At 42.8% G+C, this 20,569-nt stretch overlaps 1 protein-coding gene across 1 annotated transcript; it reads right to left on the minus strand.

Moving 5' to 3' along the window:
• Positions 1–774: 774 nt before the first annotated feature.
• On the minus strand, positions 775–19,936 carry fmr1 (fragile X messenger ribonucleoprotein 1). The gene is made up of 15 exons (XM_079351912.1): positions 19,571–19,936; positions 15,188–15,240; positions 15,011–15,104; positions 14,177–14,248; positions 13,489–13,637; positions 12,832–12,925; positions 12,536–12,652; positions 10,894–11,064; positions 10,649–10,727; positions 10,324–10,499; positions 9,817–9,903; positions 7,601–7,838; positions 7,261–7,461; positions 6,929–7,008; positions 775–3,776 (listed from the first exon to the last, which is right to left on the minus strand). Exons 1-15 carry the CDS (start codon positions 19,619–19,621, stop codon positions 3,579–3,581), a joined length of 1,860 nt encoding a protein of 619 aa, XP_079208038.1. The 5' UTR covers positions 19,622–19,936; the 3' UTR covers positions 775–3,578.
• Between the last annotated feature and the right edge of the window lie 633 nt (positions 19,937–20,569).

Here is a 20,569-nt window from a genome sequence, read left to right on the forward strand (position 1 = left end):
GGGGAACTGTCCTGAGCTTTGGCGAGGCACAATTATACCTTTAAGGAGATGACCTGTTCTCTGGGCTGTGGAGACTTTTTTTTAAAGTTACAGGCATCAAACTGAAAACAGGCACATGATTACACGAAAACAATGAAACGTCTCAGTTGCGTTTGATGTTGGTTGTTTATGCTATTTTCATTTGTGTGGTTTCATTGGGCCCCATCACTAATATTATAGAAATGTCTGAAGCAATACTATAATAATAAAAGATGACGTTGAGGCTAATGGGGTATCATGGGAGTTCTTTTAGGAATTGAGATTAAGTAATTTGTTTAAGAATTCAACGTTTGCTCACACCAATGTGTCTACAAGAAATAAGTCAAACTGAATCAAATATGCAAGAAGCAACCCTGTTTGTGTATGAAAAACACTTGAGAGAGAATTGGAATATGAATGAAATGGAGGACCATAAATCCAAGGCACAGCATTTTTTTAAAGATGTCCGAACAAAAAACAGCGACATGACTGTGGCTCAAACGTTTGTTAATAAAGAGGAGATTTCACAAAGAGGCTGAGATATGGAGTCATGTGAATGGCACTTTACTACACCTGACTTGAAACTCTAGTTTGGGATAGTTTCAGAATATGTACTCGAGCTTTAACTTAGTCAGGTGATATGCAGCGTCGGGTTCTGTAGGAGCAGGAAGTAAATGCACAGGTGATATCTCACATGCAAAAAAGTTAAACACAAAAATGCATTGCAATGCTTCTGATCACTGAACAAGACCTGCATTTATGGTTTCAAAGATAACAATTTATTTTGACTCAAAGTCAGAGACCCTCCTCTCTATTTACACAAACATAGGCAAGAGAAAAGAACAATATAAGATGAACGACAACAGTTCAATAAGAAGGCGTATTAGCCCCACATCAGTTTGAAAACCAGGAAGTGAAAATATGAGAGCAAAGGTTTATTTAGTAAAGGTACACGTCGGTGAAACGTTTCTTCTACAACACTTCAAACAGGTTCTCTAGCTGCAAAACAAACAGTAAAGTACAAAACGTTTGTATAAATTAAAGAGAAGCTCGTGGGCTCACCCGACTACATTCATGAGGATGCCGCCTTAATCGTTCAACCTTATCAAGTTTGTCTGAGAAGCAGAACGTCACTGTACTCATTAAGATGGAAAACAAATGTCAACCTAACCAAGCAAAGAAAGTCCTGGTCACAGGCTAAGCCTTCTCTGTGTCAAACAGCCCCGCAAGAGACTTCAAAAAGGCTCCCATCAGTGTAGCGGGGGACACTTTTAACCCGCCGTTTCCAAGGAGATACTGAAAAATAAGCTCCTCCCTGTACAAAAAGGAGAGCCAGTGCAGAAGGGTACTACAAACATACTGTATATCAGAACATATGTATCACAACAGCTTGGATTCTCTGTACAACAAAGTTTTATTGATGACTGTTTATTTAATGGCTGTACACTGTTTGGGAATATAAAGGCTGAATCTGAGTTTTTAGACATTTTATTGTGAATTGATTATTTCTTTAGAGGTGCTACATGGTGTGAATTATTCACATATACAGCAGCTACTCTTCTCTTTTTTTGTTTGTTTGATTCCCATAAGCGTCGAGGCCAATCAGTCGAACGTTATTGGTGTAAACCACTCCTCCGTGTCAGCACAGACATGTTTGAAGCAGGAATAATGCTGCTGCCTCGTATGTAAAAAAAAAAAAAGCCTCACGTATGACTGCAATGGATCCGTGTTCACAGTTTCACCCTGGACTGAATAAGCTTACGATGAAAGAATCCATAAATAAAAACACTTTAGTCTTCTCTCTGTCTAATCCTCATGTAGCCTAACTTCAGACATGTTTACAGTAACTTCCTCGGCCAGCTCAGAGAACACGTTCAGGCTGTTTCCTGTCCACCCAGCCCCTCTGAGGTCTGTGCTGCAGGTTCTCAATACAACCAAGGGTTGGAGTCTGTGGGGACTAAATGGCTCATGTTTCATCAGTACTCACATATAGAAGAAAAATTAAAGTGAATTCACAGGGAGTCTTGACTTAGTCAAATGAAAGTAGAGCCCGGCCAATTCATCAGCCAGCCGATAATATCGGCCTCTATGAGCATATCGGTCAATTTTATTGCATGTATCCGCCGATATTACTTAATTTATTCACCAGTCTAATGGCATATCATTTGAGCATCGTTGTATTACAGTAGGAGCTCTCTTTCTGGTTGTCTCCAGCAGAGGGCGCTGTGTGGATGACAACACGCTTCATCACTCTCCAGAGGGTCAAGCAGTGATGCAGTATATGCTCAGTTACTCTCCAGTTTAGGGACCATCTTGTGTTCATGAAGTGCTTGATGACAGCGTCATGAGTGTATATCTGTATCTTTCTATTTCTACAGATCTAACATAGATCAGAGATAGATATCGGCCAACATATCGTTTTCAGGTTGTTTTTTTATCTCCTCAATGTCGACATCGCTATTGGCCCCATTATCGGTCCCTTATCCTTATTTTCATCGGTCTGGAACTGATGAAAAGTAATTATTTAAAATGAAACCCTGTTGGCTGACATTTTTGTGTCTTGGGTGTCTTTGCCTCTGACGTGCCTCAGATTTATGTCTCCACATTGGTGTCGCTGAATGAATGCTTGGTCACACAGTCGGGGAGACTGAAGATCTAAATACCCGAGTTAACAAAACACAGATGACATCAATGATGGAACAAGTAATTGTTGGAAATTCATTTGCATACCAGTATGCATTTCCATCTGCAACACTGAAACATCTCTCTGATCCCAAAAGCATTTATGATTTAGACACAACGATATCGGTGCTAGGATAACTATCTTATAAAAAAAGAAAGAAGAAAAAGTTAAGTGCTGAAAACATCTCTTCCCCCCCCAAACGTCTCCAGGTGACACCAAAACACACCTGCAACTTCTGAAGAAAAGGTTTCGGAATGAATCAAGAAAGCTCTAAAGTCTCTCTGGAGAAGCACCTGGAAGTTGCTGAATGGACTTTCTTCGTAGCAATGTTCTTTATGATTGCCAAGTGTTGGGGGGGCAGTGAAGCCGACACACAGTCAAAGTGGGAGGGGCACGTGGGCTCTTGTTTCCTCGTATGATTTCTTTGATTCTATTTTAATGTGAGAAATGTCAGGTCAATGAAAAAACAAAAAGTTTAGCCTTGAATGGAAAGGGGAGCACGTTTGACGTTATGCCTCTGTGAGTGATGAGCTGTAATCTACTTCGTTTCTGCTTTTTTTTTTTTTTTTTTTAACAAAGTGGTACTATTTTTTTTTAGTTTTCAATCAAGTAAGAACAGGAGAACCCAGACCAGTCAAGAGGAAATCCAGTTCAGGACACTCAGAAGTCCCCAAAGCAGACCAAACAGAACCCAGATCCCCTCTGCTCTTCACAGCAGTAAACTCGTCCATGCTGATGAAATATGTGTACCTGCGTGTTTGACAACAACAGAGAAAGAAAAAGCCGAAGAGACTCTATGATGCTTTTACGACGGGGTTGGTCGCGTGTGTGTTTCTGAGTGCGGTTCTCTATGTGAGAAGTTCCTCCAGTGGAGTTTCTACGACACTCCGTTCACCAGCGGAGGAGCGTCCTGTTTTTCCTTCTTCATCCCTCGCTCTCTGACCGGTCTCTGATGGTGATGGCGAGATGGGCCCTCGCTGCCCGCACTGATGCCAGCCTGGGATGAGTTCGGACCTCCTCCTCGGCCTCCTGAGGAGTGCTGCACGCTGCGCTCATTGTTACCGTCCACGCGGATCTGTGGAAGACATCAAGTACGACCTGATTTCACAGTGAACAGCTACAGCAGAGATCTATGAAGCTGACCATCAGAAGTCACTAATCCCATTCATACATCACCTACGAAGCACTTCAGGTTTAAACCAGAACCCATCGACATGAGGCTGCAGGAGCAGGGGATCGAACCCTCAACCTTCTGGTTAAAAGACGACCGACTCTACCACTGAGCAACAGCCGTTGGAACAAACGCATGATCAATGATAAATTGGGAGATTTTTTATCCAGCACCTCAGGAACAATCTGGGTGTGTAAACTGTTAATTCTTACTGTGAGTATTGTAAATACCAGAGATAAAGAGTGGAAGCGATATAAGCAGGAGGACACAGGGTCATGAAGTAAATCTGCAATGAAAGCCTCCATATATATGTGATTAGGTATATATGGAAAGCCTGTCATTCACTGACAGCACTAGTTATGACTGGAGCTGTCACTTTAACGCGTTAATTAGATTCATTAATTACAAATCCTGTAATTAATTAGATTCTTTTTTTAATCGTCTGACAGCACTAGTTATGACTTCATCTGAATTCACAAAGTATTTCAGAGAAGAAAATCAGCTCAAACTTATTTGATCCGACTTCGGCGTACAGAAGTCTAACTGAGGGAATGATCTGTCTTCAGAACTTTGAACAGCCGTTTAAAACAGCGACAGAAGTCGATTTAGACCAGACAGGAGAGAGTGCATGTCAACAGATGTTTCCACGGTTGAACACAGGATACCTCAGTGTGTGTGTGTGTGTGTTTCTTGTTCGAGGCAGACACACACACAGAGGAGTGATGGAGGGCAGACTGACTCATTAGTGAAGACACATCGTGTTCAGTAAAGTGTACAAAGTTCAGATTCTGTGTCGCTCTTTTCTTAGTTTGCACTCTGACGAGATAAAGTCTGGCAGATGAGCTACGGTGAAGTTGTGAAGCAAAATGGAGCACTTTATTTTGTTCATGTTTATTTAGGGAACAGTGTACCCCGGTGTTCAGTCACGTGGTGAGGGAGTAAAGCTGTGCAGACAGACTTCTGTCTTTCAGGCACAGCGTGCAGCCTGCTGTCAGTACACAAAGATGAGGGATGTGTTTTTAATCTCCACAGGTCGCACGCAGTGACAGCGCTTCTACCGCCGCCGTAACAACGGCACGTCTGCAATTAATTAGTGCTCATTTCTTCTACGTTATGTTTCCTTACATTTAAATACAGATGAACGTGTTCTTCTCACAGCCTCAGTAACAACACGTCTCATTTCATCATCTACAGGGACACGACTACACACAGAGAGGGTGTGTTATCTGTAGAGTGTGTGTGTGTGTGTGTGTGTGTTATCTGTAGTGTGTGTGTGTGTGTGTGTTACCTGTAGAGTGTGTGTGTGTGTTACCTGTAGAGTGTGTGTGTGTTACCTGTAGAGTGTGTGTGTGTGTGTGTGTGTTATCTGTAGTGTGTGTGTGTGTGTGTGTTACCTGTAGAGTGTGTGTGTGTGTTACCTGTAGAGTGTGTGTGTGTTACCTGTAGAGTGTGTGTGTGTGTGTGTAACCTGTAGAGTGTGTGTGTGTGTGTTACCTGTGGTGTGTGTGTATTACCTGTACAGTGTGTGTGTGTGTTACCTGTAGAGTGTGTGTGTGTGTTACCTGTAGAGTCTGTGTGTGTGTTACCTGTAGAGTGTGTGTGTTACCTGTAGAGTGTGTGTGTTACCTGTACAGTGTGTGTTAACTGTAGTGAGTGTGTGTGTGTTACCTGTACAGTGTGTGTGTGTGTGTGTTACCTGTACAGTGTGTGTGTTACCTGTAGAGTGTGTGTGTGTGTGTTACCTGTAGAGTCTGTGTGTGTGTTACCTGTAGAGTGTGTGTGTTACCTGTACAGTGTGTGTTAACTGTAGTGAGTGTGTGTGTGTTACCTGTACAGTGTGTGTTACCTGTAGTGAGTGTGTGTGTGTTACCTGTACAGTGTGTGTTACCTGTACAGTGTGTGTGTTACCTGTACAGTGTGTTACCTGTACAGTGTGTGTTACCTGTACAGTGTGTGTGTTACCTGTACAGTGTGTGTGTGTGTTACCTGTAGAGTGTGTGTTACCTGTAGTGTGTGTATATATGTGTGTGTTACCTGTAGAGTGTGTGTTACCTGTAGAGTGTGTGTTACCTGTAGAGTGTGTGTTACCTGTAGAGTGTGTGTGTGTGTTACCTGTAGAGTGTGTGTGTGTGTGTGTGTGTGTGTTACCTGTAGAGTGTGTGTGTGTGTGTTACCTGTAGAGTGTGTGTTACCTGTAGAGTGTGTGTGTGTGTTACCTGTAGTGTGTGTGTGTTACCTGTAGTGTGTGTGTGTGTTACCTGTAGTGTGTGTATATATGTGTGTGTTACCTGTAGAGTGTGTGTGTTACCTGTAGTGTGTGTATATATGTGTGTGTTACCTGTAGAGTGTGTGTGTTACCTGTAGTGTGTGTATATGTGTATATATGTGTGTCTTACCTGTAGTGTGTGTGTTACCTGTACAGTGTGTGTGTTACCTGCACAGTGTGTGTGTGTTACCTGTAGAGTGTGTGTTACCTGTAGAGTGTGTGTTACCTGTAGAGTGTGTGTTACCTGTAGAGTGTGTGTGTGTGTGTTACCTGTAGAGAGTGTGTGTGTGTGTGTGTGTTACCTGTAGAGTGTGTGTGTGTGTTACCTGTAGTGTGTGTGTGTTACCTGTAGTGTGTGTGTGTTACCTGTAGTGTGTGTATATATGTGTGTGTTACCTGTAGAGTGTGTTACCTGTAGAGTGTGTGTGTTACCTGTAGTGTGTGTGTTACCTGTAGAGTGTGTTACCTGTAGAGTGTGTTACCTGTAGAGTGTGTGTGTTACCTGTAGTGTGTGTATATGTGTATATATGTGTGTCTTACCTGTAGTGTGTGTGTTACCTGTAGAGTGTGTTACCTGTAGAGTGTGTGTGTTACCTGTAGTGTGTGTGTGTGTTACCTGTAGTGTGTGTATATATGTGTGTGTTACCTGTAGAGTGTGTGTGTCACCTGTAGTGTGTGTGTGTGTTACCTGTAGTGTGTGTATATGTGTATATATGTGTGTGATACCTGTACAGTGTGTGTGTGTGTGTGTGTGTGTGTGTGTGTTACCTGTAGTGTGTGTGTGTGTTACCTGTAGTGTGTCTTCTGGCCCTCTTGGCTTGGAGTCTCTAACCTGACGAGGTCTCGGGTCGCTCCACTGGATGTCTTCACCTGAGACGAGACAAACACATCCTTAAGTCTTCCTCTCTCTTCCTCTTCACCTCATGACATCATTTCAACCAACACGCTCTTTATATGAAATCTAAATAAAACGCTGCACAAGCCTCTTCATGTCAGGGAGTTTGTAACAGAGCCACTTTTAAACTCTTCAGCCTGAGAATCAGGAATCTCACGATTTGATCAAGACTTGGGCTTAACCTTATCATCCAAACTCGGTTACAGCCAATTAAAGACCCTACTAACCTTTGTAACCTCCCCCTCCTCTTCCTCTCCCCCCGCGGCCCCGCAGCCCTCCTCCGCCCCCTCTCCTTCTCCCGTCTGTTCGTCTTGGCATTGTCCCGCCTCCGGTCATCAGCTCCTCTGTTGGGGCGAGCGACCAATCACTGAGCTCCTCTCTGTGGTCGGACTCGGTCTCTGATGCATTTGACGCTTCTGAATTGGTGCCTGGAGAGTCGAGAGGACGTGTGTGACATTTAATTTAAACGTTTCATTCAGTAAACAGACTTGAACGAGCGTGCTACTTAAAAGGAAACATGATTATATTTATCATAGATTTTATTGATCAAAATGTCTCTTCTCTTACCTGAGGCAAAAGCTGCACCCCCGCCTCTTCGCCCTCGGCCTCCTCTTCCTCCTGCATAGGGCTTCCCTCCTCCTCCGGCTCCTCGTCCAATCCCCAGCCCGCCCATGCCATTATCAAACACGTAGGTCTTGTCTTTGAGGTTCCGAGGCCCCGTCCCTCCTCCTCCTCCACCTCCTCCTCCTATCTGCCTGAGCTGCTCGTCAATCTGAAGGCGCTCCAGACGAAGCTGATCCACCTCCTGGAAATCAAGGAGTTTAATCAATAATTCACCTAGTGTCTTTCAATGTGCACTTTTTAATCCCGATCAAGCATCTGAAGAGGCTGTGTGTAGTGGAGAGTCAGGCTGATGAGCTTCTCATCAGACGTTGTGCTCTCCTTGTGTTACGATTAGAGGTCTGTAAAGTCGCATCAACACATGCGCTCCACAAATAACTATCTTGATGACCGCTCAGGATGTAGCCTGAGGTAAGACGTGATGTAAAAAAAAAAAAAAAGACCCTGAAGTAGCAAGAGAACAATAGAAGGACAACGTTTGCCTTTTCAATCGTAGGCAAACCCTCTGTGCACCGTGCAGCAGGCAGAGGATAGAAACTTCACTCCCTCTCTCAGTGGCTCGAGGTGAATTCTCCTGATTATATCCTGCTGTGTTCTCACATCAGCTCACTTGGACTTGCTGCGGATCAAACACTCGGGGTCTGGCAGCTCATCAGGAGTTTTCTGCAAGTGTGAAAGCTTTATGAGAGGGAGGATCCTGAACTTGTGTGGCTGGGAAATTATAAAAGATCTGATCAAAGACCGATGATTAGAGAAAAAAAAATAACACACCTGAAGTGAAGGCCTCTTTAAAACACAACATACTATATTTATTTTAACAAACATGACCCACTAAACGATGAACAAGACACTGACATGTATCTGACCATATTAGCGGTTAATGCTAGACTTTCTTGTTGTCTTTGATTTTGACGGACAGGGTCGGAACATTTTAATGACCTGTCATTTTTCTTTTTTATATTTTTATGATAATGAGACACTGACTGTTTATTCATTAACTATTTATTTAAGCATTTATTACAGAAATCTTGATCACTCGCACACCAAGATTGTTCCCCCGCTGACTCACTATGTGAACCGGAGCAGGTTTACCTCTGTTTACCTAAAAAACACATGCATGGTTTAACCTTTACCAAAGGTTCCTATGATCATTCAAAGGCTCATTGTTAACCCACAGAAGGAAGCTTATCTCTTAAACCCATAAAGGATAAGTGAAAATTTTGAGTGCCTTGAATATAAAACTGCAAAGTGACCTCATCAGCACTTCTCTATCTCAGGGTCCTTTCATGTCTCGGTGTGTTTCATTTTAATACATAAAGCGATATTGTTCTCATCTCATGATGAACCGTCTGACACTTGTTATACACAAATGGCAGGAGGACTGAAGGAGATATACTTCTACCATTACACTTGTGTGTGTGTGTGTGTGTGTCTGTGTAATAGTCACGTTGATGCACGTCCGTGTCGCGCTGCCACCTTTGTGTTTTTATGTGAATTAAAACGGCCAGTTTTCTTGTTTCCACGCCTCAGCATGCTCAGTGTGTGCAGGCTGCAGGCGACACTGCTGAGCCACAGACTCACCAGCATGACGTCAGAGGCTCAAAAACGATCTGAAAGGAGTGTATCCCAGCTACCAGCAGCAGGTCGTCACAGCGTTGCATCAATGTGAGTCACAGGCAGCTCAGGACGGGGGGCTTTAGTCTGATTAGAGGGTACCAGGTTGTTTTAAATGTGCTGTAGAAATAAACTTTGATTGATTGATTGATACAATCACAGCACGAAACGCTCACTTTGGAAATGATTGATAGAAGAACAAACATGATGCCCCCCTTTTCTTCCTCTTACTCCATCTGTGTGTGTGTGTGTGTGTGTGTGTGCGCGCGCGAGTGTGTCAGACGGCTGAACCCAGCGTGTGCTGAAAGTAGGAGGGGCTTTAGATTTGAAATCAGAAGATGAAATAAAGACCAAAACAATCAAAGGCACATTATCTTATTTAAGAATCGACAGACGTACATTAAAAGAACCTGCATTCATCGAGTACTACATTTTTCTAAAAAGAATACATACATGTATGGCAATGTCCATTCTTTACTCTACTGTTCATCTATAAAAGGCAGAACGAAAAGCAAAGCACCCTGGGAGAAATGACTGATTAAACTCACCTTCAGGTAGTTGAGGTGATAGTCCAGCAGGACGGTGGCGTTGGAGATGCTCTCCTTTGTCCCAACAAACACAAACGGAACCATTCCCTGTGAAGGAGGGAGAGGAGAGCGTTCATTCCCAGGAGTCACGAAATGTCACTGTCCATCTTTAAACTCTCATTCAGTTCAAAGAGGACACTGCAGGTAACCACCCACAGGTAACTGTGTGTGTGTGTGTGTGTGTGTGTATACGTATGTATGGTTGGGGTGATCCTGTGTATGCAGTAGGAACATGAGCTGGTGATGCAGGGTTTTTTTAAAATGTGTTTCATGCTTTTGAATCTCTTTGTCTTTTTTCTATGAGTCTGTTTTTGTCATCTGTCACATTGACTTTACGTTTGTTTGTAATGTGCTCTGAAATAAAACAGAATTATTGGAATCTGAGGTCAGCCATTTAGGGTACGACAGTTAACCCTGACCTTGAGACTTCTTTCTTACAAAGGCTTGGATCTTTTTTCACACACTGACCTCATCTTCTTCTGCTGCTCCTGCCGCCACCGTCACTGCCGCTGCTGCTGCTGCTGCCGCCGCCGCCGCCGCCGCCAGGGGCTTTTTATCACTCTCAGGCTCAATACGAACACGCACCACACCAGATTTATCAACCACTTCCTGGATCAGTTTGCCGTTTTTGCCGATCACCTTCCCTGTTAGGGCAAAAACACATTCAGCTTCAAAAACACATTCAGCTTCATTCACTTTACATTCTGCTTAAGCATGAAGGTTCGGTACTCTTCTTCACTCTTTCATCCAACCCCGGACGGTTCTCATCGAGAAGGCGCAGCATCATTCTCACCTACTAAGTTCCGGGGAACTTTGATGACGTCTTCAGAGAACTCCAGGTAGCTCCTGGCCATACGGACAGCCTCCTGATCCTGAGACAAAAACACAGAAGAGAAAACACATCTGACCATACCTGCCCCCATTTTAACGTGCGTACGAAAATGTAAAGCTGACAAGTTTGAAAGTTGGTCGCACAGATGAACAGAACACACAGTGTACATGGGATGTAACACTTTAGTGTTTGGAAGGACATTGTACCTCTCCGTATATGTGGAAGGTGCAGGTCTCCTCATCCAGGTCTATGTTCGTAACTCCTGGGACTTTTCTCGCCTGCTGAATGTTGGCGCCGTGAGTCCCGATGGCCAAACCCATCAGATCATCCCGAACCACGAACTGTTCATGAAACCGTGACGCCAGCTGCCTGGAGCTCTGTGCAAACACCAGAGAAGGGACGAAAAGAGGAACACAAGAACACAGGATCATTGGCACAACAAGGGGAGGAGGTGTAACTGAAATGTAAAGTGAAACTCCTCCTGGAATAACTACATTATCTATTTATTCTTGTTTTGAACTGTGTATCTATCGGTGTGTTAAACTGGCAGATCGAACAGAGCGATGTGTAATCACACTTAGCACAGGTTTTCATCATTCACCTGCAAGAAGGACTCCAGACTGGTGTTCTGAGCTAAGCTAACATTAGCCACGACCGTCAAATCTATTTGAAAGGGTTTACTGATGGCCGTATTTAACCCGCCATGAACTACATTTCAGTTCACTTCAATGCTTTTGTCCGGTACGCTTTCTATCCATAGACTGTATTAATGGATGTCAGTCATCTGTTCCTGCAGGAGGCACATCAGCAGCAGCCGCCGCCGCGCTGGAGTTCCTGTCTCAGCCTAAAGCAGGGCAGATTTTGGGATTCCACTCTTCAAACCAAAGTCAACAAAGGCCTGTTTATCTGATGTTCCAAACATTAACTGTCCAGATTCTCCTGTGAGGTGTGTCAAGAATGATTTTTACCTCCCCGATCTCCTAAGAAGATGATCGGGGCCGTCCCGATTTGAAACTGTTGAACTATTAAATGTTTTCAATATTTACGATCAGAAATCCTGTTGTGTGGGGAGAACACTGAGGACGGCCAAGCACCGACAAACAAAGGTAACCATGGCGACATCAAGCGCAAAGCATGGAGATCGATCGATGTCAACGACGCGAGTTACATTGCAACGTGTTCTGTAAAACAAACTACGATCCAACTGACAAGAAAGGAAGTTGGATCAAAGTGTTTACTGTAATGGATCTACGAGCTAACAGCTAGCCACATTCAGCTAGCCATCATGTTTGGTTTACTCTTAAATCACGTCTTGCTGCGCGAGATGACACGTTGTGATAGTCGAGACTCTGCCTGTCGGCGAATTAATCGGTCAGTGTGTGTGTGTGTGTGTGTGTGTGTGTGTATGTGTGTGCTGAGTTGATCTTCTCAAGAAGATCTGAGCTGTAAATCTGTCATGATTGTTGTCACGTGTAGGCTCTCTCACATTTTCAAACCCGTTTAGTGTGTGACAGGCACTTTGAGTCAAAATAACCACAGACTGAGAGCTGGAGTGAGGCAGCTTTTAAACCTCATGACAAACTGTTCCATAGCGTCGACCTGTCAATCACGTCTGCTACACGCCTAAATTACACATATCGTTCATACAATCTAAACTGAAGCGTTGTAAAAAATCTGATCAAAGTCACATATGAGCAAAACCAACAGCTTGGGGTCACACTGCTGTTTGTGAATAAATATACGTATTGTTTGGGTAGACTGCAAAGAAAATCCCTTAGTGATGAATGAAGTGACACCTTACTGCAGAATAAATAAACACGAGCGTCCATCCTGTGTGTATATATTCACCTCCAGCTGTCTGCTGGCCTCTTCGTTCCTCAGCATGAGAGACAGTTTGGTGCGAAGGCTTCTGAAGTGCATGTCACTCATCATGTTGGCCCGCTTTGTTGTGACCTCGTTCACTGACTGCGAGAACAAGAAGAGCTTCATTCACACAAACACTTTGATTGATTGATCCTATCTGTAAATTATGACACAGAGTGTCGGTCACACTTGGCCATGACAGAAAACTTCAACGATGTACATAAAGAATCCTTTCAGAAGTAGACATGTACATGTTCTTCAAGTCAAAGTGATTCAGTTACCAAAATGACCAGCTGCTTCTTCTCAGAGTCGTAGGTGACACTGAACGCTCCCACAGCCTTTTTAAAGTCTTTGTGTGCCGATTCCTTGGAGCACCTATCAATGCAGAGTGAAACAAGCAATCATCATCACTATTAATGTTATTATCAATATTATTATTGAGGGACAAAGGCTGCATGTACATCCTCAAACAAGTGCAAGTCCCAGCCATTTCAAATCAAAACTGGCGTAAAAATATCGGCTTCCTAAACGTGCAAGTGAAATGTTTGCATGTCGTGTTGGAGCATTTAGCCCAATAGAAACCCACACTTCTGTTTTTAAGTTAAATCCCTTTGACAAGGCACTAACACCACTGTTGGACTAACACGGCCCAAGAGCTTTACAGAAGTTTCAGCTGGTTCTCTCTATGCTTTCTTTCTACTTCCACATGGACAGTGGACTTGAGCATGGACTGTGCCGTGCCACAGATCAGGCTTCAAGCGTGTTAAGCATGGTACGGATTGCCGAGCATGAGCGTACCTTAGTAAACATTTCAGTGCTTTTAAATCTGTGGTTCCTTAACGTCTCTCTCGGAGTCCAGAACATTCAGATAACAAACATCTTACGCTGACTTGGCGCTGGTGCATTTGCTGGACATAACAGGATGTGTGCAGACTCACATCTGTCGTAGATCCTCTGGTACATCCAGTCTGATCTTGATGAAGGTGCTTTTGTTGGCCGGTTTATTTGGGTTGACCGGCCGTAACCGCTCCAGTGTCACTATCTCGTTTAATGTGGCATCACATGCAGCATACTCTATGACATAAAACTGGAGAAACAGAGGAAACAATGATGTCACACTGAACTTTTTTAGACATTGTGAAAGTCAAACAAAGTGTCTTCTGTGGACTGTTGTAGCAACAAAGTGTGCGTTCTGTCTTTAGTTCTGGTGTTAAGTCCACAACGTTGAAACGAGCTTCTTTGCTTTATGCTAAAAAGTAGAACAGAACAGCCAAACCAGCCTTTCTCTGCGTAGTTTGTGCTTCCTGCAGCCAATCAGTGGAAAGCATTTTGTCGATGTGGTTTTCATTACAGTGCTAATTATCTCTGAACAAACGGCTACAAAGAAACTTCTGTATGAAAATGTATTTTAAACATGACAATGCTTCAAGATACAGTGAAAACAACCGTCATCAGAAATGAGAACCTCGTGAAGTGACATCTAAAGTCCTCCAGTGTGACTTCTGCACATGACGATGCCAAGAACCAATTAAAGTTAGTGACGTGAGAAGGGATGTTTTCGCCTTCTCGCTAATATCTGCTGTTCTGACTTGACTGTTAGCCATGATCTGATATGACTTTGCCTACCTCTCCTTTGACCATGCGAACCTTGGCCAGCCACCATCCACATGGCTCCTTGTCGTTCGCCCTGGAATACACCTGGAAGAAAAGACCCACACAGTTCACTTTGTTTCACGGGCAAGTCTGGAGTTACAGGTAAGTAACCACAAAGTATGTACTATGTGACATATATATATATATATATGACAAGAAAGGAAGGTATCTCCTGGCCATACGGTTTGTATTATATATAATGTGCACATACATATATGTACATATGCACATCATTTATAATTTAATTGAGTGCAGATTTGAGGATGTTTTGAAAAAAAGAGCATGTCCATGTTCCGTTGTCTGCTCAGCACATAATACGACATTAATAATCAATAATGTGTTTATAGAGAAGCTCTTTTCTCGTTCCAGTCTGATTCAGATACATTTGTACTGTTATTTTTCTTGCCATTAGACACATGGTTATTGATGGCAATATGGGGAAGGTCACATACAGCAGTAATAAATCCAGTTGTGTACTTCTTGTGAAAAGTGCAAAAAATAAACAAAGTGTCATAAAGAAGAGTGTGTGAACTGTGTGCTGGCTTCACGCACAAACAGGACGCAGCAACAACTGTGAGCTTTTCAAATGGAATCTTTTAAACTGACGTGTAAGAGTTGGACTTTTGATCGTATTGTCTCGTTTGAACGTCGTCATGGAGACGATTTGTGGACACTTATTGAGCCTCAACAAACTCTTTAGCCCACTCACACTGCACTCCTACTATCCTGGATTTCTAATGAAGTTCTATCTGATAGTAAAAAAAAACACTTTTCTGAGTCATTCACTCAGTACTTCGTCAGTCCCACCTCGACCTCGTCACTTTCGTTGATTTCCTTGCAGAACCCTGTTGGAGGAGGAAAACGCACATCCTGGAAAGGGATCTGACGTTCTGGTTGCCAGCTGTGACAGAGAAACGCACAATAAGCAGGGATTTCACGACGACCACAGAACATGAGGTTTTGTTGTGCTTGTGCGTTACTCACTTGTTTTCAAATGCCACAGTGACGGATCCTTCATGAACGTCCTTCACAAAGGCCTGCAAGAATTACAGGTGACAAAACAAAGGTAAGAATAACAAGAAGACATAGCGCAACAAATAAATCAATGCAGCTTTTTCCTGGCATCCAGAGTGTTAAAGGGCACATGTTTTTGGTTCTCAGCAGTGACTCAAACCTCAGCAGCTTTTGGCTTGAGTCAGGTTGGGCTCTGCTGCTACTTCAACGTGTGTCAAGTAGTGCAAGTAGGACATGCAATGCCTCGAAAGAAAAGGAGGAGATAGAGAGATAGGGAGCTTAGGCTAAAGGCCTGATTAGCTAACAGATAGCAAAAAAAATTAATAAAGACAATCTTTGACATGAAGAGAAACCTTTTTAAGCAGAGCTTCTCAAACCGAGGGGCGTGTCCACTGTGGGGACACAGAAACATGACAGATGACACAGAAGTGGCAGGGCAACAGACTGTGTAAAACGTGTCCCGCGCACAGACTTGTACCTGGCTCTGATGTCCAGGTATATCTGCAAACCTGTTTGTTCTTATTTCTCTATATGATCAAGATCTAAAATCATTAACTCTTATCTCTCACAAAGCTCCAGGGGGCGTGGCTTCAGAGCACCAGGTGAGGAAGAGGCTCCAAACGGGGCCGTGGTCCCTATTGAGGACACACAGGTCATGTCCTCAGTATTTTTCCCTAAGTTTCGTTTCATTAAAACCGAAAGTAAACATGGTCAAGTGACTGCAGGTCTATTTTTAGAGCGACAACTAAATGCATCGCAACAAAGATGTAACGTAGTGTTAAGAGGCTGAAACAATCATGTTATCATTTGTTGTAGCAAGAAAGGCAGAGGATGATCAGGCAAAGAGGAGGAAAGGTGAGAACTGTAAGACGCTAAGAGAATAAGAAACGTAGTGAAGGAGCCTTCAGATGCAACAGATAAACAGTAGAGATGTAAATGAAACCTAGACTGAAAAATGAAAGAACATGATAGAAAGATAGATAGATAGATAGATAGATAGATCGATAGATACTTTATTGATCACATGCGATGAATCTGAATATTTTCAGTTCATGTTCAGAATTTAAATATTACTTTGTTATTTAGATGGATAAATAATAATGTGACTAAACATGGCATTACAATGATAGTAGTCAGACAGGAGGATAGAGCGAGAAAGAACCAGTGAGATGCATGTGGAGTCAGGTCCAGCAAGCCCATTATCAGCCCAGGACCCAGAAACATACAAAGACCAGGACCCAGCTACATACAAAGACCAGGACCAGGACCCAGCTACATACAAAGACCAGGACCCAGCTACATACAAGGACCAGGACCCAGCTACATACAAGGACCAGGACCAAGCTACATAAAAAGACCAGGATCAAGCTACATACAAGGACCAGGACCAAGCTACATAAAAATACCAGGACCCAGCTACATAAAAAGACCAGGACCCAGCTACATAAAAAGACCAGGACCCAGCTACATAAAAAGACCAGGACCAAGCTACATACAAGGACCAGGACCCAGCTACATACAAAGAGTCTCTCAATCACCATAGCCTACCAAACACTTAATATAAAGATAGAGATCATCTCAGTTGTCATTTATTGTGAGGCAGCAACACACACACACACACACACACACACACACTTCAGTACATCATGGAAGTGCAACAAGTGGATAAAAGTCTGAGCCACACAGGACCACAGAATACTGAGTGACTTCTTCACTTAAGGAACAAACAAAGACTGAAGCTCATTCATGAATTAAAAAAAGCCAACAAGTCACACAACCAGATCATCACCAAACTCAGACAAAGAAGGAAAAAATATCCGCAATAACCTTCAACCCATTTGGCCCAGTTAAAACCTGTGTGGGCTTAATTTAACACTTCAGAGATTAACATCCTGGATCTTGGCTTCAAAGTCCACTTCATCACCAAATCCAGGAAATGTGCACCACCAGCACAGTCAGGTCAAATACACCTGCATCCTCTTCAGTTACATCTGTGAAGGGAAGCCATGACACACAAATCAAACCTAGAAACCAGGACCTGAAACTTGGAGCCGTTGGCCTGATTCTTCACGAGATAAACCAGGATGGGTTCAGGACATAAAAATGGTTTATTGGTGATCCAACAAAATTCCCATGAGGCACCTCTGCAGTATGTGTCACCTGCACTACATTTGTAATAAAGCAAAAGAAATAGGACTGGAAGAGTTTCTCTGTGCCATGACGTCCATCCCACAGGAAGATAACCATTTACTGAAACGCTTATCTTTTACTTGATCAAACTCCAACAAGATGAAACTTTTATCAGACAACAGGACGCTTTTATACCAACATCATCAAAGAAGCTTGTATAGGGCTTTTCCAGTCTTCTGACTACTCAAGGACATGTAGCTGCAGGAGCTGGGGGTCGAACCCTCGACCTTCTGGTTGAAAGACGACTACAAACTGAGCCTCAGCCCTGCATCAATCACACCACCAACCTTCATCAGGACAGGAGCGTTCATTTAATCAACACGTAGGGCTGGACAATATGACAAATTATCAGGATGAAAGTCAAATCATTACCGTACTGAAAGGCAGATTTCGACTCTTGAGTGAAAGTTGAAGAAACCAGATGGTTCATTGTGCTTTCATGATTCTATAGAAAGACAAATTATACTTAAAGAGAGGATTATTGCTGTTGTTTTATCGTCTCAACCGAAAGCAATCTACATGACAATGTCCAATCTTCGTTATTGTCCCGCCTTCACGTCAGCATGACATGATTGACATCATTCAAGGGTGATGATAATAAAAATAAAGTTCTGTTGTGAAGCAGCGGAGGCGTTTCTATCTCAGCGCTTCACTCAACAGCAGAAAAAAAGAAGTAGAATTTGCAGTACATGATCTCCAGTGATTACTGCATAACAAAACATAAATCATACAGCTGTATATTTGGTCATGCGGGTGAGGCGGGCCAGCAGCGTGAAGAAGGACAGACAGTGAGAGGAGAAATAGACTAATATGGTTACGTTACTTTAATACGACACACGATGTCCACAGAGTAAACAATTCTTTCTTCTCCTATCATGCTTGAACACACATCAGTACATATTAAAACTTGACATAAACTTTTGATTATTTTTATGGCAGAGCCGCGTTATGACACGTCCGATCCACAACATAGAAGCAATTTCCGTCGTTTGGACACATTTTGTCTTCGGGGAAGACGACACCGAACAAAAAGAAGTCAGAAGCGGAAAAACTGTTTGTAGAAATGCAAGTTACTTATAAAATAACCACAAACTAGTTAGTCAGATATGCACTTCGTCATTAGAAACAATATCTCAGCTTTAATAGTTAATAGACCCTGTGGGCCTACTATGAGGGCAAAGCAATAGGGCTGGTTAAAAAAAAATCAATTTATCAGTGCATTTAAAATATTATTTTACTAATTCAACATCGATTCAGGAAAATCCTGAGATTGTTTTTTTTTTGTTCTTGTAATGACTGACTCTCTACTGGGGGGGCACAATGCATCTGTGAATTCAGATCAGGCACAAACGTGTACTTTAGATCATATTGGTCTTTAATGTTTCATTCTTTGTTGTATGAAAGATTAACGCAACAACAAGTTTGTTCCAAAGCTCTATGCAAATATAATTATTTAACAAATACCAGAAGGTTCTGTGATGAGTTCTCTGGATGTTCTTGTCATCTGTTTGTATCATTAAACCGATATGATGTGCTGCTGTGATTAAAAATAATAAAAATCATGTAAATGATACTTGGATACATCCCTACTACTCATCGTCCCACATGTTGACTTGTTATTCGCTTGGACAACATGCAGCTCTAATGAAAGACAAACTAGCGGCCAGCTTAAGGAAACAAAACAAAATGTGTTGATGTTAGTCAGAGATCAGCGCTGATTAAAGTGACTGACTGACACATTTAATATCAAATGAAGAAAAACAACTCCTGTCTGATGCCCCAGTGGTTATTGTAGAGGTGCAAGAGGGCAGCCCAGGTTCGAGTCCAACCTGTGGATCCTTTCTTGTATGCAAGTCCCCACTCTCTCCCCTGATCCATCTCTACAGTAAAGGCAGATAATGTCCAAATGAACCCTCCGTCCTCCATCTCTGAACAGACCAGACGACTGTAAACAACAACGTTACTATGACATCAGCATATCCACACGATGAGGGACAGACACATCAATGAGGTGATGAGCAGTAGTTTAGTGACAGATTTTCAGCGTCCACGTCCCGGAGGCTGCTGGACCGCTGAGGCCCGAGGCTAATGCTAGTCCATCAGTTAGCCCAACGTTACGCTGTAAATAACACGATATAGTGTTTAAACATGCATTTATCTTACCTTATAAAATGCCCCACTTGTTCCCCTCACTTCAACGACTTGTTCATCCATGACGCAAGTAACCACAGCTCGCCAGCTAGCCAACCACCGTGAGCGACTTTAGTAGCTAGCTAGCTAGCTGGCTGGCTAGCCTTCTGCTGGACTCGATCTCTGGACTTCGCCGTAATCTTGTTCCCCGTTTTTCACAATCTGTGAATTTTGTTCCTGTGTTGTTTGTTTTTATAGATTTGACATTTCGGATGTAAAATAAATATAATTCGTAGGTATGTAGCACGCTATGTTAGCATGCACTGACTGGGGTTTGTTAATGTTGTGTGATTGGTAGTGAAGCAGCAGCTACTTCCGGTTTGTATTTTCCATGTGACGTCATTGCTCGCTTCATCTACGGAAACCGAAAGGCTGGTTTCACTCATCATTGCTGTTCTCAGCCATAGACTGTCAACATGCAACAGGGGGATGTCAGGAGAAGGGTGTACAGTACATTAAATACAATTGAGTTTTATAAAAGTTTAATAAGTGTATAGATCCTGTGGTATTGTTCATAGAGAACAAACTAAATGATGTAATTTTAATGGCCAACATGGAAGTAGCATCGCCATGGGGTCTTTTGAGAATTTCACCTGTGTATGGCGTTTAATGTGCTCTAAAACCACTGCAGTCTCATTTAGCCATTTGTTATCAACAGCCATTTTAAAGACACATACACATTTCAACATTTCAAAGAGGGGGTACTATGTCGTCTAACAAAACCCCAACATCTATTAAGCCACATTATTTCACGCATACCACAAACCCATCCAAAATCCCCATTGAGTTTGAGGAGATAGACCCAATGCCGCTAAAATGGTCACTGACTTCTGGGTTTTAGGACACATTCCTGTGGCGCATTATACACAAACTGTGCTCAGAGGAAAATGTGGTCCCTGTAAGTGTCTGAAGATAAACTGCAAAGCGAGAAGTTTTGGTGGTGGGCCTGTAACAAGGGATCCATTTTTTCTT

This window comes from Symphodus melops, assembly GCF_947650265.1.
Source record: "Symphodus melops genome assembly, chromosome: 9".
NCBI lineage: Eukaryota > Metazoa > Chordata > Actinopteri > Labriformes > Labridae > Symphodus > Symphodus melops.